This window comes from Chiloscyllium plagiosum, chromosome 25, assembly GCF_004010195.1.
Source record: "Chiloscyllium plagiosum isolate BGI_BamShark_2017 chromosome 25, ASM401019v2, whole genome shotgun sequence".
NCBI classification, from domain to species: domain Eukaryota; kingdom Metazoa; phylum Chordata; class Chondrichthyes; order Orectolobiformes; family Hemiscylliidae; genus Chiloscyllium; species Chiloscyllium plagiosum.
Genome location: NC_057734.1, coordinates 32,191,956 through 32,216,082, shown reverse-complemented (window position 1 = coordinate 32,216,082; position 24,127 = coordinate 32,191,956). Strand labels below are relative to the sequence as shown.

The 24,127-nt window shown below is 38.5% G+C and overlaps 1 protein-coding gene across 3 annotated transcripts in view; it reads left to right on the top strand.

The window, feature by feature from the left end:
- rbm19 (RNA binding motif protein 19) overlaps positions 1–24,127 on the top strand; it is a 243,640-nt gene that overhangs the window by 99,538 nt on the left and 119,975 nt on the right. For all 3 annotated transcript variants that reach the window (XM_043715848.1, XM_043715850.1, XM_043715849.1), the window contains one exon: positions 6,980–7,100. In XM_043715848.1, coding sequence (XP_043571783.1) covers positions 6,980–7,100 — 121 coding nt within the window. The remainder of the gene's footprint in view (positions 1–6,979; positions 7,101–24,127) is intronic.

Below are 24,127 nucleotides of genomic sequence, written 5' to 3'. Positions count from 1 at the left end.
TTCTTAGAGAATTGATGCATGGGCAGGAAATAGCAAGGACGGATAAGGGTTCTTTTTCTGGTTGACAGCCTGTAACCAGTGGGATTCTACAAGGATTAGTACTCTCATCCCCTCTGAGAGTAGAAATTCCTTCTCATCTTTGTCTTAAGTTGGTTCCCCTTTATTCCAAGACTGTCCCTCTCGTCCTAGACTCTGTCGTGAGGGCAAACATCCTTTCAGCATTTACACTGTGAAGCCCTTTAAGAATCCTATACTTTTCAATGAGATCACCACCATCAAATCTACATTTGATTTACCCTTCAAGGAAAACTGCTCCAGCTACTCCATAATGAAAGTTGCACATCCTTGGAACAATTCTTGCATATCTTTTCTAACTCTGAGTTAAAATCTGAGCGTAATACTCTAATTGAGACTGAACCAACATTTTATATGAATTTTTAGAAGACAGACTATTTTGGATTGAATATTCTGTCATTATAACAGGTTATTAATTAATCCTTAAAGAACATTGTAGGGATAAGTGATGATACTATGGTAGAATTTAACAATTTTACATGACATTTGAGAGCAAATTAAAGCAAGCACAATTATGAAAGTATGAGGCACTAGTTGGATTGGAAGAATACATCAAAAGGCATGACTGTATATACACAATGGACAGTCTTAAAAGAACTATTACCTGGCTTACAGTAACGCAAAAACAGAAAAAACTCAAAAACAAATTGTTGGTCAGCCAAAAGAAAAGGCTACTAAGATGGTTGGAAATAGTGAAAAATATGACAATTGGGAAATTTCTAGAATACAGCAAAACACAACCAATTAATTGACAAAGGAATGAAGAATAGAATATGAATGCAACCTGGCAGAAACAGATTTTACGACACTGGGTAAACCCTTCTGCTAATTTAAACCTGACACACAGGCAAAGAACTATCCTAGATTTCATTATTTAAAGTAAACATGAACAGTTTTATTCTTTACAGAGAATATTAGAACCACCAGTTATAACTCCTTTCTCTTAAACCTATCTTTTATCTCCCACTTGACAATACTGCTCCAAGTTTTTAAAAAAACCCGATCAAGATTTACAAAAAAGAAATCAAGGTCGGCTTCAATCTGCTGCACAAATTTCTAATGGACAGGTACCTTTCAGAGAGCTATTTGGCTAGCAGTCTATATTTGTTAGTTTCCTTGGCAGTTCTCCCCCTATAATGTGAAACTAAAATAGAAGTACACTTTCTCATTTCAGCCTTCACCACAATACATAGACGAGAAACAACTTTAAGAACCAGAGTGTGTATTTATATCTTGATTAACGTTGAATAAAAGATATGCTTATAAAGCAGTGAATAAAACATTATGCTTGGATCTCCATTGTCTTTCAGGCTAGTCAATTTAGTGAAGACAAATATTGTTATTTGAAAACCCCTCAAACCAAAGGATGAAAATTTGGGATTATTTCTAGTTACTTGTTTACTTACAGAGCGACATATCCTCATTTTATGACAAATTGAAAGCAACATTTTCTGTTTTTGAGGATTCATGCAAATAAAATTTCAAGAGCATTTTACTTAAAAAAAAAAATTAAAAGCATTGTGTTGTCTGTGAAGAAATGCACAATTTCAGGTCAGTATCTCATTGAAGAACTTGCTGCAAATGAATTTTTAGGAGCTAAATCGATTTCAGGTTGTTATATATTGTGTCACTTGCAGTAGTTTTGAAGTTGATCTGAGTTTAATTTGATGTAGTCTATTATAGAGATCTGAAATATCTGGTTAAATTGCTCGTTAAAGGCAGTTTGCAGAGTTAATGTCATGGTTTAATGTGGCCATAGTTGCACAAGAAAAAGGATTCAGAGACTGTACTTAAACTGTTAAGCATCATTTGTCATGGTGAACTATTTCTCCGGCAGCTTAACTTGAAGACCCATTTCAAGCAAATACATTTTGTTGACTTTAGATGAGATTAGATTAGATTACTTACAGTGTGGAAACAGGCCCTTCGACCCAACAAGTCCACACCAACCCTCTGAAGAGCAACCCACCCAGACCCATTCCCCTACATTTACCCCTTCACCTAACACTATGGGCAATTTAGCATGGCCAGTTCACCTAACCTGCACATTTTTGGACTGTGGGAGGAAACCGGAGCACCTGGTGGAAACCCACGCAGACACTGAGAGAATGTGGCTCTTCACTTGGGAGATTTTGTGCTGTTTTGGACATTTTTTAAAAAAGATGCTGGCAAACATATATACACTGCAAGGAAAATTATTTAAAGAAGAGGCAATCACTTTAGACCTTTGTCCTCCTTATAAGGATGACTGAAGATTTATTACCATATTTAAGATTACAAAATGCTAAGATGATTACCTGCCCCGATCTTCATCACTTAACCAGGTTAGATTATGTTAGCAATTAAACAAATCCACCCCACCAACTAGGAAATGTTGCACAATAGTTTGCCAGTTTTTAAAAAGCTAGAATAGAGATAAATGATCTGACATATTAAGTATGCAATAGCTAATTGATCATCAAATCTTCGCAAGGTCTAAATGAATCACAAGATTTCATCCTAAAGGCTCCATTTAACATAGGATCAAGATTGCACTTAGTGCTCAAGGTTAATTTAAAGTTAACAAGACTGCTTGAGGCTAGAATTCTTGTGTAGCTAACTCATGTGACAATGTTGTGGCTTGAAGATGTGTGTTTTGCCATGGTTTCTTATAGAGAGAAATTAGAGGACAGGTACTGTGCAGTCAATGAGAAGATAACTTGTGAGGCCTTGGTTTTTGTTTTAAGTTGATACAATAGAAGTAGTCTCAGTGGGGTGTGGTCAAGCTCTCACAGATCAAGGATTTTTAGTTAGCTTTCAGAAGTTGATGGTCTCAGCAGGGTTGGAAGGCAGTGAATTTCTCCCAGCTGCTACACTGTCTCTCTGAGGGCTGCACGTATCTTTTTCTTAGTGATAGGATTGCATACAAGATGACCTTTTTTTGACTTTACCTTGTGTTTATGGGATGTTACTGTATTGGAACAGGTTACTGTTTAGCAGTAAAATAATCTATTATTCTAAAGTTTTTGAAAAGATTTGTTGATGAGGTCATAGATTCATTCGCTGAGCTGGTGTGTCTTTCTGCAGGCGTTTTGTCACCTTGTTAGGTGACATTGTCAGTGTGTCTTTGATAAAGTGTTGGTGGTCTGTCCCGCCTGGCATTTGTGTGCCCGTTGTTTGGTACTTTCAGTTCTGTATCTGAGTGGTTTGTCAATGGGGTCCAGTTCAATATGTTTATTGACATTGACTGAGTTCCCGTTGGAGTGCCAAGCTTGAAGGAATTCTCTTGCATGTCTGTTTTGCCTGTGCTATGATGGTTACGTTGTCCCAGTTGAATTTGTGTCCTTCGTTGCCTGTGTGGTTGGAAATGAAAGAGTACTGGTCGAGTCTGGCAGTGGCAAATTGTTGATTGTGTACTCATATACAGAGGAATCTCGATTATCCAAACGAGATGGGCGGGCACTATTTCGTATGGAAAATTGGTTATTTGGTTAATTGGTTATTTGGTTAATTGATTTCCTTTGGCTTGGAGTTTTCTCCCTGTTCAGGAGACTAGGCAGCAGCAGCACACTGCGCGCGATCACCCTACCCCAATCCCACCTGTTGCCACCCTGCCCCGCCTGCCCCCAACCCCATCCGACACTGTCCCCCCCTCCCGCCCCCAAACCCCGCACCCCTGTCCATCTCAGCCGGACTGGACACCAACAATAAGACTGCTGCTGCCTTTGTGGGGTAAGTCTCCAAATTGCGCACACGAATGCGCGCACACGTTTTGACAGGTTCCACCTTTGCCCTGTACCGGACAATGTTGGAGAGATTATTTGGAGAAAGTGTGGGTGGAGAGTGACAGGGTGGGATGTCAGTCATTTAGAGATGATGCCTGGACTGTCCAGGGTTGTTCTTGGTAGCATTTCAGTGAGCTGAGTTCGTTTCAATCATTGTACCTGTAAACAAAAGGGTTGAAACAGCTCTTTGACATAATATTTCTATTGAGACCTTGAGATCATTTTTGGATTTTCCGATATTTGGATAATTGATACTTGGATAATAGAGGTTCCACTGTAGTCAGTTTTCTTCCTGTTGTCCTATGTAGTGTTTTTCACAGTCTTTGCAGGGTATTGTATAGATAACGTTCGTCCTTTTGGATGTGGGTGTCGGGTCTTTAATGTTTGTGAGAAGCTGGTGGAAGGTGTTTTCTAGTTTTCTGGACACTAAGATGCCAGGGGGTCTGAGTATTTGGGTAGTCATTTCTGATATTTCTTTGTATGGTATAGTTACTATTATGTCCTGTCATATAGTGTTTTGTTCTTCAGGTTTATTTGAGGATAGTGCTCTTAAAGTGCCCGATTCGTTTAAATCCCTTGAATAAGCGTTCTTGTTCCACTTTCTGGAATTCTGGGTTGCTGCAGTGTGCCCTTGCCCGTTTAAATAGTGTTTTAATGCAGCTTTGTTTGTGGATGCTGGGATGGTTTCTGTTATTGTTTGGTATCTGAAAAGACACTCGAGAATTCCTTTTAGTCTGGCACTCCAAATGGAATTCAATCAATAAACACATTGAATTGGACCCTATATACAAATCACTCAGATATAGAACCGGAAGTATCAAAAACAGACACGTAAATACCAGGTGGGACACACCACCAAAACTTTATCAAAGATGCCCCAATGATGTCACCTAGTGAGGTGATGAAACATCTGTAGATAAATACACCAGCTCAGCGAACGAATCTATAGTCTATTCTATTATTATGTTAAATTTTCCAATGGATTTAAGTTATTCCAGGTTCCTCTTTCCTTCATTGTATTTTAACTATAGCGTTTGAATAAATTGTGTTTTGCTTATTGTCAAGTATCTTGACCATTGGAATTGCATCTGGAACACAGCACCTTGCATTTATCTTTTGAAGTAAGAAAACGTTAGGTCTAAGCTACCTTAATATATTTTGAGAGGGTCTGCTCTGATCCATAACACTACTTAAAGTTATGCGAAGTAAATATATGTAAAGCCACAAGTAGGTCACTCAGTTCTTAGAGTCTGTTCCATCAGGTAATAACGTGATGGCAGATCCGATTTTCACTTTAACTCTACAGTGCTGTGTTCCCTGATAACCTTAAAACCCCTTGATAACCAATAATCTGTCCGGAGCCAGTGTTGAAGGCTCCCAGGGCAACTTTCAAGTGCATGCTGTTTTGCTGCCAGCTCTGCTGGTGAGATGGTGATGGTGTTTTGTGGGACCTTGTTTGTAAGATACGATTTTGTGTGTGCATGTGTATGGTCCTTGCTTGCACAGTCTGAGACCACACTCCTGGATGTGGCACATACCTCCCGATGTGCATACACAGAACTTTACACAGTCTGAAAGGCTGTGCTTGCTGATTTTTCCATGGGGTGGGAGAGTCCATAACTAGAGGGCATGGGTTCATGGTGAGAGGGGAAAAATTTAAAAGGGACTAAAGAGGCAACTTTTTCTCAGAGGGTGTTCCGTGTATGGAATGAGTTCCAGAGGAAGTGGTGGAGGCTGATAAAATTACAACATTTAAAGGCACCTGGGTGGGTGTATGAATAGGAAGGGTTCAGAAGGATATAGGCCAAGTGCTGGCAAATGGGACTAGAGTAAGGTAGGATATCTGGTCAGCGTGGACGGGTTGGAGCAGCGGGTCTATTTCCAAGCTGTACAGCTATATGACTATGATCCTGTCATCTGAGCTGCCTTATGCAATGTCAGATGATCCATCCAATTTCATACCATTCTTTACACCTAGTGGTCATTGATAGAATTGTGTGGCTTGCTACATCTTTTTAGAGGGCAGTTAAGAATGAATCCTATTGGTATGGGTTTGAAGTAACGTAGATCAGACTAAGTAAAGATGTTAATGACCTTCCCTGAAGGATATCAGTGAATCAGAGTGGTTTTTACACAAATTGACAATGGTTTTATGGTCACCATTTGACTTTCTTAAAATTCTAGATTTTTACTGAAGTTGAACTCCATAGTTCAAGGCCATAGTGGGATTGCTAGTATAGCAGCTTTATCATTAGGCCTTGCCCCATTCTTCTTGGAATAGTGAAAGTCAACAGGTGATTTAATAGTTATTTTCAAGATCGTTAGAGATTTTGATACGGGTAAGTTGATGAAAACTATTGTCCTTTTTTCACTGAGTCAAAAGGATCTGGATGTCTCTCCCTGGAAGGGTGCTGAAAGCTGTCTCCGTAAAGAATTTGACAATAGATTTGGATAGTATTTGAGGATGAGGAGCTTTCAGAGTTGCAAATAAAAAGTGGTCATGTGAGACTAAACACCACTGTTCCTTTTCAAAAGTCAGCACAGGTGTGATGGACCATTTGACATTCTCCTGGTCCACAGGTATTTTGTGATTCCAGGATTGGAGGTCTTATGTAGAACTTTCTGTACATAGATCCTCAGTTTTGGATAAACTGCAAAAAATGTTAAATCCTATTAGTCATTCCAGCCCCTGAGTTTAATTCCAGCTGTTGACAACAGTGTTGCCTAATTATGAACTTCCCAGTGTTCTTGTTTCAATCATGTGTTGTTCTCCAAACTTCTGTATTAAGGCGATTTCCTTGTGATTCGAGGCTTAATTCCAAATCTTGTAGTTGAATTGTTAAGATTATGCCTTAATTCCATTGGTAGAAAAGGAGTGTTTGTGTTGTACTATGATGACACCAAACAGTTTTGAGAGCACAGCTGTTTTATCTGCTAGGTTTGCACTTGGGGAGGTTACCCAATTAGTGTAGAAATGTGTTGAATTAAATAAACACTTCAAAGACAGCAGTTTGTAATTTAATTGCTGTTTATGTTTTTCACAAAAACTTATTTTACAAATGATAACCAACTGTAATTGACAAATACATTTTATTCTTAGTTCAAAAAAAGTTAAGTCTTTTACTTCTGTTCTTCTGCAGAAAGCCTTCAATGCTCTTTGCCACAGCACTCATTTGTACGGTCGACGATTAGTACTGGAATGGGCAGACTCTGAAGATACAGTGGAGACATTACGCAGAAAGACAGCTGAACATTACCACGGTAAACTGTTTTTGAATTCTAAAATCATGATTTAACTAAGGAAACTTATTGAATTGCATTATGGAATCTAGGGGACTTAAATAGTCATTCTTTGATTCTGTTTGCAACATTAGATGTAAATATTAAACTGGGAAGTTTTTCCTTCAGATGTTACCTTTTTTATCTATTCATGCGATATGGGCATCACTGACTGACTAGATCAACATTTATTGCCTATCCCTAGTTGCTGTGAGGGTTAAGAGTCAACCACAAATTCAAAATATGTAAATTTCCCAAAGAAAACCTTTAATAAATGTATGTATTACTCAGAAGTAGAAATCACCTTGAAGTGTATCAAAGAGAAATGAGTGAAGATCTAAAACTTAGTCTAAAAAATTTTGACACTTCATTTTATTTCAGGTTCATGTTTGTAGATTAGTGGTACTAAATTAGTTTGTTTGGTTAGGGCATGTACCGTAATTAAATGTAGTATTAGTGATAGTCAAAATATGACATGCTATCACTTTAAGCAAGATTAACTGAGCCTGCAGCAAAAGATTGATCTGATTCAGTAGCTTGAAACCTTTTAGAATATATAGTTTTCTTTGCATTTGTTTGTTCTTGATTTGATTACATTTGCCTCACTCTAATCTGATGTGAATCCTACCCAGCATACTGTAATCTCCCAGATGGCCAAATTAATGCAAGTATTTTTCAGCTGCATATATTGAGACATAGGAGTACGTTTGGCACCGGCAGCCCTTGATCCTATTCCACTGTCCAATAGGATTATGCCTGTTGCAGTCTTAATTCAACCTTGAATATAATCAGTGACCCAGCCTCCCCTGCTGACTTCGAAGGATTTATTCCAAATGCTAACAACTCTCTTAGAGAAGAAATTCCTCTACATCTCTGTCTTAAAATGCGAGATCCTTGACTTTGAAATTATCTCAAATAGTTTTGGATGTCCCCATGAGAATTTCATCTAAGCTTCTATCCTGTTGACCTCCCTCAGGATCTTGTACGTTTTAAATAAAAGGGAGCTTGAGAGTGGGTGATCAAAGGCATGAGAAAGCGAGAAATATACTGAGGATTCAGGGAGGGGGGCAGCAAGAGAGTAAATCATTGGGGTAGAGAGTGAAACATGCAGAGAGAACATACCAGGGAATTTGAGGAATAGACAGGAAATTTGAATGAACTAGAGTGTGAGTGTGAGAGAGAGAGAGAGAGAGACAGATTGAGAAAAAGAAACAGAAAATTAACCAGAGATTGAGGGAGTATAAGAGTGCGGGGATGAGAGAAATTGAACCAGGGCAAGTGATTTAAAGAGAAACGGAGTGACTGAGCAGAGAATGATAGAGAGGAAGAGAGATGTCAAATCATGGAATGAGAGACAAGTGTGAGAACAGTAAGAGACTGAAAGGGAGCATGAAGGAGCAAATGACCGACAGAGAGAATGAACAAAGCAACCAGATGAGAGAGAAAGAACAAAGCAGAGATGGAGAGAACACAAACTTAGGAATGAGAGAGAGAGTTAGAATGAACCAGAAATGACAGGGAGAATGAACTACAAAAAGCTATAGAGAGTAAGAAAAGGGAAGAGCGAGAATGTTTTGAAACAGCCAGTGAGGTCTTTAAGATAGGCAGACAGTATCATTGAGAGGATTTGATGTGCAGATAGACTAACGGCCCTGTGTGGCTCTCTGGAGTAGTGCAGCAAGAACAGGGACGTCCAGAAGCAGACAGACCAGCAGCAGAAGTGCTCCAAGAACACCGAAGTGTGAGGTCACAAGAGCGCAGGTAGATAATTGGTAGGTATTTTTGTCTTGCCTTTTGGATATTGATTTTAATTTAACACTGTAAATACAGCTTAAAAGCTTTACACGATAACTAACATTCTAGAATGACAAAACTGGATTTCTTCACTTCTGTTGTATTTGTCCTGCCTGTAGACAGGACATGTCCAGTGAAGGTGATGCTGGTGTCTGGGATTTTGTCATGATTCCATGAGTATGACTGTTGCTGGTCCATGAGAAAGCTTTCCCTGTTTTGGATTAGTCCCCCAAATATTAGTAAGGAGGACTTTACAAGGTCAACTGGACTGTTTCTATCATTGTCTTTTCTGGCGCTGGGTCCTTGCCAGTTGGTCCATCCAGTTTCATTTGTTTGTTGATTCGTAGCAAATAATACAACTGAGTGCTTGCTAGGCCATTTCGGAGGGCTTTTGGAAGTCAACCACGTTGCTGTGGGTCTGAGGTCAGACCTGGCGAGGATGGCAGATTTCCTTTTCTGAAGCATATTAGTAAACCAGATGGCTTTTTCCGGCCTTTGACGATGGTTTCATGGATCTATAGATTCTTAATTAAAGGCTTTTTCCGATTAAATTCAAATTCCACCATCTGCAATGGCGAGATTTGAACCTGACCATTCCCTAGAATATTAACTGAGTTTCTCGTTTAATAGGCTAGCAGTAATACCAACAGGCCATTGGCCTTCTCCTATGGCTGTTTTTTTTTTTAGATTACTTAGTGTGGAAATAGGCCCTTCGGCCCAATAAGTCCACACCGACCCGCCGAAGTGCAACCCACGCAGACACTGGGAGAATTTGCAAACTCCATACTGATAGTCGCCTGAGGTGGGAATTGAACCCGGGTCTCTGGCACTGTGAGGCAGCAGTGCTCACCATTCTGCTACCGTGCCGCCCACATTTTTGTTGAAAATTCGGTATGCCATGAACCTATTCTGCATACCATACTCAATGCTGTCAGTCTTCAGCTCACTCTTGAGTATTTGTGTACTATGTGATATGTTTGCTGGTTTTATGAATTCACTAGAAAGGTGAGAAGCTATTGTAAAGTACATTAGCATGTAGTATTCTTCATGTTCTCAAGGTTAGCTCCCAGATAATAAACGCTTACTAATTCAAGACTGGATCTCAGTTAAGTAGTCTGACACCACAGATTCACAGGTGAGCGTTCAACTGAGATGACGAAGGTATAGAGTTGGGTGACATCAATAGGAAATACTCCCTTTCTGGATAATTATTTCATGAAGCAACAAGGATGAGGTAGAGGAGGGGTCAATGAATAGATCCTTCGATACGTCAGAGATAAGAGTGAAAAATTCCAATGTTCAAATTTTGTTTGAAATACCATTGGGTGTAAGATCAGAGAACTAGCTCAAAAGTCAAGACAGGATGTACAGTTCCTGCAAGGTAGGTGCAATCTTCAAATGCCACCAAGTTGATCATCTACCTGAAATATCAATAATTTTCAACATTGGAGTCAGGTGCTGACTGTCCAGTGTGACTCAGGCTAGATTCAGCCTAATACAGATTGACCCTTGCTTCCTTTTAGTAATACAATCAGTCAGTTCACCACTCAGCTGATAATCATGATTGAGCATTTGTACCCAAAGAAGAACCTGACCAAGTTAACTTGGACTGTTTATTCAAAAATGCAGTTATGCAAAGTTGGGGGTCCTTCATATCTGGCGCCAACTATGAAGGGGGGGTGGGGGGAGGGGAGGAGACTATGTAAGAATAAACTGCAGGCACGAAAGAAAAGTGTTGACTTCAGACCTATTACAGAAAAAGAAGTGGAATGCTGTAAATCAATTAAAATCTTGAAATGTTTTCAGGTTAACATTACATATTTAAAAATGGGATTGCTTAGTGATATATTTATCTTGATTTAAAACAAAATAATTGGAATCACAGAAATTAAATTTGCCAAATATTAAATGTTGAAATTGCAACTTTTAAAGTGATTATATGAGTTACTAGCTAATCTATATTTTGTCAACTAAGTAGATTTAAGTTGTTGCTGCTCCAGAGTTGGATTGCAACATGAGATTTGCCGGGTTTTAATTATGTGAAGACTAATGAATCAATGGATCAATGTTGTCATCATCTGAGAACATGGGTACTAAACTAATTTGTTTTCGAATCCAAAAACGTTTCCCCGGGATTCTATCCTATCATTCTGACACTTAACAAATCACATTTTATGTAACCTGAGATAAACACAGTCTTGCTTCATGTTTGTTTGGGACCCTTTGACTCCTGTCTCAGAGTCTCACCTTATTGCGAAGTTACTAAACTCTCTTTGATTATTTTCCAGTGATCAAGGTCGTGCTATTAGGGAGCATGCTTTCACGATTACTAGAAACATTAATTCCATGATCACTGCTAGCAGTTGTAAGCTTCACACCTCTGCCAGCTCTCTTACTGCTTTAGCACTGAAAATAATTCTTGCTGTCATGCTTACTCTCTTTAGGCATACTCATTTTTAGATTTTGCTTTTCCTTATGACCGCCTTTTAATGATTTTTGATTTGAAGATTTCTGCATTCATCAAAGTGGATTTCCTGTGGATTTTAATGAAGTATCAGCATTTTCTTGCCACAATAGCCCATTATACTAGGATCAATCTAGAAATGAAGGATAACTTTGTTTTTATCCATTTCCTGTGATGTCCTGAAACTCTCCCCTGGACTTGCATGTAACAACTAAGGTATTTGTGAATTTCTTTGCCATCAATATGATTTGCTACTGTTGCTTCCTATATTTCACCTTACCCATAAAACCAAACATCTATTCCAGCCATCAAACCACTTGAACCACATCATCCAATTTTTTACTCTTCTCTTCTTGATTATAAAAATGACCTTTTATCCATTGACCATTCTGATTAAATTTCCAACTACCTAACTTCACTTCTGGTGACATGCAAGTTGACAGTAAGTAATTCCGTCTTCTGAGGTACTGGCTTTTTCACTTTTAAAACTTTTATTTTTAAAGAAGCTATTCTTTAAAGAAGCCTCCCCTTCAAAACTACCACCCCATTGTCAGTCCTCTTCTCTGAAATGCCTGAACTCACTTTGTTTGCATACATCTCCTCCACACATTTTTCCAATTAACAACTCCCTGTTACAGCAAAAAAAGTCCTAAAATGGTCTTAATTAAACCCCTGAAGTGCACAGACTGTAAATATGAAGTGTTGTGTTCATTCCTTCTTGACTGCCCAACAGCCTTTGATATAGTCAACTCTGCCAACGGTTTATTCCATGAATCCAGCCTGCTTCATTCCACTCATACATATTTAAGAATACATGGAGATGTAGATTGGAGTTTCCATTGTTTTTCACTATTATTTCTGACCTGAAACTGGGACCCCTGGGTTTTGGACTTCCCTAGTGTTCGTTCCTGTGTTCACTCTCTTCCTATTAGAATTTTGTAGGTTTCTAAGACATCCCCTTCATTCTCCTAAACTTCAATGAATATAGTCCTAACTGATACACCGTCTTTTACCATATCAGTCCTACCACTTCAGGAATCAGTTATTTTTATTTTTGATTAACGTAGAAAAAAGGGGGCGCTTGTCTTGGAATTTACACAAAACATAGTTGTGGGTGAATTTGCACAGAATCTCACGTTAGGAGGCTGAACTCTTGGATGCCAGTTATTAGAAAGCAGCATTTGTATAATGTTGCTTGGCGGAATGAGTTAGAGGATATCATCAAACTCTGGATTGGTCAGATCATGCTTTCAATCTGGTGTCCAGTTTTAGTCATAAAGACACTAAAAACAGCAAAGCCATGTAGACTTTGTTAAACAAAAGAGCCAAATGATGAATCTATAGCCTTTGGGAAAAGCACTGAGATACATTGGCTGATCCTCCTTAATGAAATGAGACTTATAAAGGTAATTTTATGTAAATCTTGACTGTAAAGTACAGGAGGCACAAATGTTTAAAGCAAATAAAATTAAATTTAGTTTGATATTAACATGGTATTTTATCACAAATTGGTGAACACTAAATTTTGGAATGGTGGAAAAAGATTGAGTCATTTAATAGACGCTTAGCTATTGTAATGTGGAAAAGTGAATAGGGGAGCATTAACTTGTGATAGTCTAACATTTGCATGATTCTTGATGATTTATGGAAATCATAGTGATCAAAATAATATTTCACAAAAACTTATTCAACTAACTTGTATTTTTCTTCTGTCCTTTATTCACAATTTTATGGTTTCATACAACAGGGAATCAATGTTTGCCTTGAGGAAACTACTTCAAGGTAGAGCTGAATTATTATTGACTTGTTCTCATGGTGTGCTGCCAACATTTCAGTTCATTGCTGCCAACAGGCAATGGTGGTCTCTTTCCAGGCTTAATCTGGAAATGATTGTTGAGGCTGCTTTGCTAGCCACACTAAAAGCATTATCGCATAGTATACAACTTTTATGAAATCAGGCAATGAAGGTGAAGTGGAAATGGGATGGAGAAAGTTAAGAGTGCATGAGAAGAAAAGACTCTACCAATTTGTTTAGGAAAAAAAATACATTTTCCCCTTTGTAATAAATTCATCATTGTTTGCGAATGATATGAATAACAATACAGCCCACTTCCATTACTACTATATAATACATTCCTCAAGGCAGTACTGTCTACAGTATTCACAGATTCAAAGAGTTTGTAAGCATATTAAAGTGAATTGACATTTGAAAATAACATGCTGTAGGTAATCTTTATTGAGAATTAATAACACATTAACAGTTCTGTATGTTAACCATATATCCTTTAGAATCATGGAATCTCTACAGTGTGGAAGGAGGCCATTTGGCCTGTCGAGTCCTCACCAACCTTCCAAAGAGCATCCCACCCAAATCCAGGCCCCATCATATCCCAGTAATCACACATTTACCATGGGCACTCGACCTAGCTAACACATTCCTGAATATTACAGCATGGTCAGTCCACCTAACTTGCCCATCTTTGGACTTTGGGAGGAAACCTGAACACCCACTGGAAACCCTTGCTGGCATGGGAAGAACATGCAAACTCAAACATTCAGCCAAGGGTGAAATCGAATTTTAGTCCCTCATGCTGTGATGCAGCAGTGCTAACTACTGAGTCACTGTGTCCACCCTTAAGCCTATTAACAGTCTTGAGTATGGCACTTTTCCTTTTCCGACATTACTATTACTATGTTTTGACAAACTCATTTTTGTCACATTTCATGGAGGATGTGTCTCCACAGAATATGAAAACTGGCTTGGCAACATCCCAAACCTGCCTCATTATCTACCTAATTCAATCCTACAGTGGTCCTCTTGTCTGATTTTCCAATTTCCCAGTCGTAACTGGGAGAATCCACTACTGCCAGAATATATGGAATAGCCTATCATCCTTGACACCGGCACTGTTTTTAAAAGGCCATTATGTATTGGTAAAGTACTATTAGTCATTGCAGATAAAGGGATAATGGCACTCCATTTTATGGACAGGAACCTGCAGGTCCGCTAAATGGGCTAATGCAGAGGAGGGATATCCTTTTTCAACAAAGAATCTTTGCAGTAGCATATCAGTGTTAGTGCTAGAGTACTCCAAAGTGCAGCACTGAATTGCCAGAACACAAAGTGAGTGTATCGGAGATGTGCCATGTGGGTGCAGGGAGGCTGGCATCTGTCAGATGCCAGTGTTTGTGGACATCTGGTGCACGTGGCCACTACCTTAGAGCATGCCCTGAGCTGTTATTGCCTGGTGTTTGGTGACAGTCCAGAGGAGCAAGTGGCGACTTTCAGAAGTTTTGTGTCAATAATTCATGATATCCAGTTTCTATCCAGCAAGTGGTAGGATGGAAACCTGCATCCTAATGAATCAAAAAATCGGTAGTTATGAGGGTAGTAATGAGCAGTAGTTCCTGTTAATCGGCTTCTCACTGCTCACTATTGAGATTCTTTTCTTGACATCCAGAACTCTTGGAAATTGTGGCATGTTTCTTGTGACATTGATAAAGGTCTTGCTGATTTCTCTCTCAATTCTCCCAGATTTCTCGCTATGGTCCCATCATCCAGGCTCTGGGACTGTTTTGTTAGTTTGGAAACCAAAGCTATCATGCAAAGTGGAGTCATGGTTAAAAGAGAAACCAAGACTAGTCAGAAATGAATGATGATTGTCAGTTTTTAAACTTGAAAGTCATTGCTGTCAACTAAGGAAAAGTACACGATCTTCTGGCAAGTATATTAGTGGGTGAAGCGACTTCCATTCACTGAGTTACTTTTTTAAATGTATTCATGGGATGAAGGCATTGCTGCTTAGGCCAGTATTTATTGCCCATCCCAGAGAACAGTTGAGAGTCAACTACATTGCTGTGGGTCTGGAGTCACATGTCATCTAGACCAGGTAAGGATGGCAGTTTCCTTCCATAAAGGCATTAATGTATCATGTGGGTTTTTCCAACAATCATTCAATAGCTTCATGGTCATCTTTAGACTCTGAAGTCCAGGTTTTATTTAGTTGGATCCCCAGAACATTACTGGGTCTCTGGATTTACAGTCCTGCAATAATACCACTAGGCCACTGCTTCCCCCTTATGTATTTGAGTTTTCCAGACTGCGACATGAGGATGTTAGTTGAGGAAGGAATTAAGTCGACTGGATATATTCTGATTATCAAGCAGTCTGCTGCCACTGTTAAGCCGGTTCATGAGGAAAGTCAGTTGGTGAGGAAGACGGTTGCTGTCCATAAACCATAACTAATCATAAATCCCAAATCTCCGAAGAGAAGGAAATGGATTAGAAATTAAAATGTAATTTCCATGACACAGACTTACAGTTTGTATTTATCTTTTTTTTTCTTGTATATACGTTTGTTATAAAAATTGTGTTCTGTAGTACCTAGGTAATTTGATTGTAAATTGAAGTTCAAAAGTTTGCAAGAAAGGAGGCTCGCCTTGCTGTCATGGGAAAGCATATGTGATGCACTTATGTATGTTTTTAATCAACCTATTAAGATGCGTTGGAGCAGGTGGGATTTGAACCTTGGCCTTTTGGCCAAGGGGTAGCAACACAACATCTCCAACACAAAAGCTGTAAGGTGCATTTTATCATTGTTCACCCTGTAACTGAGAAAGCTTTGGAAAATGTAACTTTTCTGTACAATTACTTTAAACTCATTCAGAAAAATTGTTTCATTTGTGAAGTCCCTCACAGAATTCAAATCAGGGCAGTGAGCTTGAGTATGAATGCAGATGGATGAAGAACAAAATGTTATTTGGAAGGTTCAGGATAATTTGCTAACAGTTCTTGGGTTTCTGACAGCTCAGACATCAAAGTGTTTGTGTTTTAGAACTGTACAACAGACTGACGCATTAAATGTGCATTTTCTGAAAGAAATATTAAAATGAATGGCAAGTTTTAAGTTCCCCACAGTTTTTCTCTTGTTTTTCAAACGGTTGCAATAATTCATACTTTTACTAAATGTGGAGAAGAACCTTGTGAGATTTGATTACTGCCTTAGGTGAGGTATGAGTGCCCATGTTGGTTCATTTTTTTTCTCATTGGTTTAAATCTGCATGTGAGATGTCACAGTTCTGAAGGAAATTAAGGGATTGGGCAGAATAGTGAAGTTGAGTCGGAATGATCGGCCAGGATTTTGTTGCATCAGGTGGAATTGGTTCGGTCTTCTGCTTTTTTTTTAAACATACATATAATGTGTAGGTGTCCAGGTTAAGGCACCAGACATTTAGATGCCTTTTAAAAGCAAGTTCAATTTTGTGGTTTTTGTTTAACTAACAGCCCCAATTTCATAAAACTTACTGCTTGTACTTATTTTTATGTGTCAATGTTTTTGGAGGGTGTGGAAAATAATTAAATTTCATGATGGTCATTGAATTTCGATAAGACTACCAACATTACATAATCTGATTGCTCCATTCAGCCCTAGAAAACAGAATGTTTATATAAGTGTATTGCGCGCACAATCCAGGGATTTCAACCCCTTCGGCAGCTATATAATCAGACAGTTGCAGTTTTTGAATACATTTTTTTAAATTCCTTCTAAAATGATTAAGTAGCAGTTATTTATTTTCTGAACAAAAATTCTGTTTGATGTGAACTCCTCAGGCAAATGTTCTGATTTTATTCATTGCTCCTTTCTACTGTTGCAGTACAAATGATAAACCTGCCTGATAAGTGCTGTAAGTGAGCGTGATTGTCATGGCAAACAGTAGCGAAGCAGTGCTGGAGCTACCTCCAGTTATTTTTGGTACAGAGATTCAAATATTGGTATGGTATAGATGGTATTTCAGCATAGTCAACTAAAATAGTTGCCAGTGAATCTTTATTCTATAACTTCTGAAGCAAAGACATGGTAATGCTTGAAGGTGTGACCTTGCTAAGTGCTAAGTTGCAAGATGGTTTACCTCATCTGGCTGCTTTAAAATGTACATGAGCATATTGCATAACATTGACACCCTGCAACTTTCAATGCAGGTTTAAATCTTTAGGATTGTAAAGGAATAAAGTAGAGAATTGTAAGAGATGTATGAAACCTGATTAATACTACTGTTTAGTATCAATTGATGAAGCATATTTGTGCTATCATTGAACATGAATTTGAAGCATTTTTGCTTATATTTTTAAAAAGATAACATTTCTTCATTTAGGTTGCAATTATTCACCTTCACAACAATATGCTGTAAGCACCTAGAGCGTTACCTTAAAGAATAATCATTTTATATTCCAAAATCAATTTTTAAATGAAAATTGTGCATGTTTTTGCACCTTTTTCCTCCCCTTGGTGTTTTCACCTGGAAAAAAATGAAACTACATCTTTTGCTTATTAGTATTTTGCAATTCACAGTACCCTGACCAGAGAGAAATGAGTTCTCACTAGGTTATTTTGCCAACAGCAAATCTGATGCACTGTTGATCTGATGATGTGTATTTCTTTCATCTGGAGAACTGTATTAACAGCAATACTTGATGAGGCCCCAAACAGAGAAAATAAAATGCCTTGCCCGCAGGGTTTCAATTGCTTTTTAGTTACAGCCATGTAATCTAAAACACTGTGAAACATGAAGCATTTTAATATTGTTTTTACTCAATTTATAAGCAGTAGCAATTTCAAGTGGTAAAATTGTTTCAATCACTTTCCTGTTTATGACATATATTTATTCAGGAATAGTGAGGTCTTAACAATGATTTCACTCTCTAATGAAATAGATAATCGAGTATAATGGGCATTCAGATTAATTATCCTGTAGTTTAGCGGCTGTAACTTGAATTTAAAAAGAAAACAGTAGGTCAAAAGGTGCAGAATGTAAAAAATCCAAATGCAAAAATGTAAATGATAAATTGCTCAAAGTTTTTCAAAAACCTAAAATAAAAATTTGTACTCTAAGAATGATTGTTTATTCAACTCATTTTCCATGTGACTTAAATATTAGTCGATTCATGTTTTTTTAGTTATAGTTCCTAGTCTGAAATATTATCTGAGCAGTTCTACTTTGGACCCAATCATAATCACATCTGGAATAGTTTTAGCTTGGACTAAAGATTTTGTTTTTTTTTTGAAAGCTGGAGTCCACCTTTGTCAAATCTTCTATGCATCCGTTCATGATTCTAACTCAAAACTCACTCACTGCTCTGAGTACTATTTGTGTTTCGGCGTAGATAATTTCCATAAAGCACGATAATAATATCTGATTGTATTGATTCTGAAATTATTTAAATATTAGCAGGACCTTTTTATGATCTTGCAGCCCATCTCAAAATAAAATCTGCCTTCCATTTCCTGTGAGAAGGTTTCAGTTGAACAAAATAGCCTTTATTATAATTTTTTTTCTGGCATCAGGAAGATGTGAATGTCAATTTTTGATATTTTTCTGCTTGTTCTGATCAGTGAATTGGCAAGTAATTTCCTTTTTCTCCCTACAATCCTTCCCTCTAAGTTACATTTAGTAAGCCTGTAAGAGTTGATGGCCTTGGATCAATGTGTGAATGATATCATGCAAGTAACTTGCAAGAATTTAACGTGAGCAAGTGCGAGGTCTTGCACTTTGGCAAAAAGAATAAAAGCATAGACTACTTTCTCAATGGTGAGAAAATTAATAAAGCCAAAGCACAAAGGGATCTGGGAGTGCTAGTCGATGATTCTCTAAAGGTAAACATGCAGGTTGAGTCCGTGATTAAGAAAGCGAATGCAATGTTGTCTCTTATCTCAAGAGGGTTGGAATATAAAAGCAGAGATGTACTACTAAGACTTTATAAAGCTCTGGTTAGGCCCCATTTGGAGTACTGTGTCCAGTTTTGGTCCCCACACCTCAGGAAGGACATACTGGCACTGGAACGTGTCCAGCGGAGATTCACACGGATGATCCCTGGAATGACAGGTCTAACATATGAGGAACGGCTGAGGATACTGGGATTGTATTCGTTGGAGTTTAGAAGATTAAGGGGAGACTTAATAGAGACATACAAAATAATACATGGCTTGGAAAAGGTGGATGCTAGGAAATTGTTTCAGTTAAACGAGGAGACTAGGACCCGTGGACACAGCCTTAGAATTAGAGGGGGTCATTTCAGAACAGAAATGCGGAGACATTTCTTCAGCCAGAGAGTGGTGGGCCTGTGGAATTCATTGCCACGGAGTGCAGTGGAAGCCGGGACGCTAAATGTCTTCAAGGCCGAGATTGATAGATTCTTGTTGTCTAGAGGAATTAAGGGCTACGGGGAGAACGCTGGTAAGTGGAGCTGAAATGCGCATCAGCCATGATTGAATGGCGGAGTGGACTCGATGGGCCGAATGGCTTTACTTCCACTCCTATGTCTTATGGTCTTATGGTAACTTCTCAATATCTGCTGCAAAGAGCTGAAAAATTAGAGGTAATCTTCATAAGGGAATGAAATTAACATGATTAACTTTGAAACTGGTAATGAGAAATGCCTTGATTGTATTCTAACTGTAAGATTAATATGTGAGATCAAACAGTGATGATGCAATGAGCTGCTTTTTAAGTCAATAGAGAAAGGCAGTTATTTTATTGAGGCTATTATTTACTTTGTGTTTCAAAGTAATACGAGGAACCTCAATTACCCGATTATCAATTATTAGAATTTCGAATTATCCAAATAACATCTCAAGGTCTCATAAAAACATTGTCAAAGTGAATTCAGATTACCTGTACTGAAGAACATGTGAACACACTGGCAAAAACAAAGAAACACAAGCACCTCAAGCAACAGCGACTGGATTGTTTTTAATGTAGGGGTTAGTTAAACAGCTCTTTGTAACAGTAAGTGCTTTATTCCCGTCACTTTACTGAACCGCTCATAAAAAATGGCAGAGAAAGTAAATACATACGCGAGGCGGTGCTTTTGTCTTTGTATCTCGACACTGGATTCAGTGGAAGTTGACAAATGCTGTTGTGATCATAGAAGCTGTTCAGGACCTTGCTTAATGCTGGGATTTCACATATTTATGTGATGGTGAAAGTTTAGTCCTTCTGAGTTTAACCTGCAATTTGCAGAATGCAAAGGTTAGTTTGTTTAAATAGCAGACTCATCTAAATTATAGATTTAAACAAAATGTCCAGTAGAGCACAGCATTAGATCAGTATGGTTTCCCTGGTTTAAGGTCAAATCGATTAACCGAATAATCAACTATCCGAATGAAATACTGCCCTCCTGACTCGTTCGGATAATCGTGGTTCCGCTATAGTTGACTATGTTGTACATATTTTGTATAGTTTCAGCAATGAAAAAGAATGTTTTGTTTCATTTTCCATACACCACTGTTGTTTCTTTTTATTCGTAAAGTTGCATCAGTTTAGCTATAAAATAGAGACCTCCATGCCTTCATATTTATTATTAAAGTATAAATTGAAAGCTCAGCAAAATGCTTGGCAGCCCTTTTTCTGTCAATCAGCAATGTCTCAGTAATTTTCAAGGGCCTTTTCTCTTCTGATGTCCCATGAATGTGATGCCTCAGATGAACTGGATATTGTTCATTTCATGTAATTTTGAACCTCAGGCAGTAGCAACTATTTAAATATTTAAATAGTATAACTTGCAAACATAGATGAACAGCTTACCGTCATCTTCCTCAAGTGCATTTAATGATGGACAATAAATGTTGGCCTTGCCAGTGACACTCACTTTCCAAAAAGGGCAGGAGGAGTTTTGGACTTCATACAGCTTCCAAAGACCTACTCAGCAGCAGCACAGATACAGGCTTGCTCTTCAGTGAAGATGTGAGGTATACATAAGTATCAAATTGAGGAAGAAAAGTAAGTTAAACAGTCCGATGCAAATTAAGTTGCTTACTTTAAAAAAAAATGAGTAGATGTACTTGCTTTGAGTATTGTCAAACAACTGACTACAAGGGAGCTGAATCCACACACAATACAAATTAATCATAAAATCAAGCTGTCAGTACCTCAGTAAGACTTCAACTGTGCAGCACCAAAAACAAAATGCTGCTCATAATGTGGTTTGCTCCACACTGGGGAGACAAAACAGACTGGGCAACCTCTTTGCAAAACAACCCATGTTCTGTCCACAAAAATGACTCGCTGCAGTGCTTTAGCAAAACCCATTGCCAAGCTGGAAGAACAGCATCGCGTTTTCAGCATGGGGACCCTGCAGCCTTCAGGATTCAATATTGAATTCAATAATTTAAGGGTCTGAGCATCTTCTCCTGGGTCCTTAACCGAAACCCCATACACCGGATCTTGTCATCACATGGGCTGCCACCATAAACAATCCATTCTTAACCATTACTGGTCCCCATTAGCAGCTATTGATTGTCCTAGCCTGATCTTTACCCATTCCCTTGCCTGTCTAACCTTTTTCCTCCCTCTCTCCCTCCCTCCCTCCCTCCCTCCCTCTCTCCCTCCCTCTCTCCCTCGCGCTCTTGCTCGCTCTCTCTCTCACGCTCTCTCTTGCTGTCTCGCTCGCTCTCGCTCTCTCTCTCTCGCGCTCGCTCTCTCTCTCTCTCTCACTCTGTCTCTCTCTCTGGGCTCCATCTTCATCTTCCCCCTGCCGCTCCTCATTTTCAGCATTGGTACCAACATTTTTCTCACTAAAATGCATCTCCAACAACTTCCACAAACTAATTCTCTGGTGATTGTGGTTTTTCGAGTTCCTGTCTCCCTTTCATTTACCGATACATAATTATCTCTGAGATGTTCTTTTGTTGTGAAGACGACTGCAAAATATTTATTCAGTCCATCTGCGATTTCCATTGTTTTAAATATTAATTCTCCAGTCTCAGTTTCTATAGGACCAACACACTTTTAAAATAAGAGTTAAAAAGTTATTTATGGAAACTCTTCCTATTGGCTTTCACTGTATGTGGCTAGCTTTCCCTTTTTTTATAATTGTTTGTTTCCTATAAATTTAATTTAGTTAATTTAATGTTCTCTAAGGAAAGAAAATGATCATCCTCACATTATCTGTCATGTAACTCCAGATCCACAGCAATGTGGTTGACTCTTAACAGCCCTCTGGGCAATTAGGGATTCGCATTAAATGCTGATCTAGCCAGTGACACTCACTTCCTGTGAATGAATAAAAACAAATTGGTTATTCCTCACTGGTTTTAGATCAGTCTTTTAGTTTTATGCTTTCTTTAACATTTCTAGCTAACCACCTCTTGGAATTTTCCTTGCTCTTTTTGATGCATCTGTGCATTTTGAAATATTCTTTTAAATATCTGCCTCTATATTCCTATTGTTTTATCCTTTAATCTAATTTGTTAATTCACTTTAGCCAGCTCTGCTTTCGTGCACTTATAACCGATCTTATTTAATGTACAATGTAACCTATGACCCACTCCACTTTCTCTCAAGCCGAAAGATAATTCAGTCATATTATAGTCGCTTCTCCTTGGGGCTCCTTCACTCGATACTCGGTATGGCTGCCACCAATGGAAAAGTACCCCAATTCCATTGACACCAGCTTTGTTGGGGTTCCTTGATGCCAAACGCTGCCTTGATAACAAAGATGGTCACTCTCAGTACAGCTCTTTTGTCCATGTTTGGACCAAGGATGTATTGAGGTCGGGACTGAGTGGCCCTGGTGGAATTTGAGTGGCACACTGTTGGTTAGATCCATACTGTTGGTTAGGTGTTAATGGATCAATCTGGCGAGGGGCATGGCTAGTTCTAGACCACAGGTCTTCAATCCAATTGCTGGAATATTGTCAAGACCCATTGCCTTTGCAGTATTGGTATCTTCAGTCCTTTCTTTTATATCACAAGGAGTGAACCAAAATTGGTTGACTGCTGGATTCTATAACACTGTGACCTCTGAGCAAGCTGTGATCAATCATCTGCAATCCCTGTCACTTCTGGCTGAAAATTTAAGCAAATGCGTTAGCCTTGTCTTTTATTCTGATATTCCAGGCTCCATCACCATTGAGAATGTGGATATTCCATTTACTGCTGGTTGTAAAATTTGATGTTTTGTAAAGTGTGATATAATCTTTGGTTTTGTTCCTGAATGTGCAATATAGATCTTCCATTCTCGGAGGTCAAGAATCAATTTGAAAAAAGAATAGAAATTTTAAATTCAAAATATTGCTTGATGAGACACTGTATGTCAGTGAACTCAATGGTGATGAGTTAATGGAATTTGGTGTAAGTTAAGATAACAAGTAGCAGAATTTTAAGTGAGCTCAACTTTATGGAGGGTAGAATATGGAAGACCACCCAGGAGTGCACTGGAATAGTCAAATCTAGAAGTAATAAAGGCATGAAGGAGGTTATCAGCAACAGGTGAGATGAGACACAGGCACACTTGCTGATTTTGTGATTGAGGTCCAAAACTTTTGAGGTCAAAGTTGATATAACAGGTTAGTTTGATCTCAAAGGATGAAATAAGTACCTTTGGAATGCGGAGTGGCTTCAGTCTTCCCAGTATTTAAGTCTAGCAAATTTCTACTCATTTATTACTGGATGTAAAGCCAGTCTGATAATTTAGTAGTAATGCAATTCAAAAGATGTGGTAAATTGAGCTGGATGTGTAAGGGACATGTGAAAAGAAATATAGAATTGACAAATTATGTCTCTAAAGTCGTATGAAGGAGAAAAATAGGAGGCAAGCCAAAGATAAATCATTAGAACACACCAGAGGTTGGAGCAGGAAACAAAGCTGGTGCATGGTCTATAGCTGGGTAAGAATGGAAACACATGAGAGCATCCCATCAGCTAGACAGCAATGAAAAGGTGTTAGAGGTGGATGGAATTAATGAAAGATACT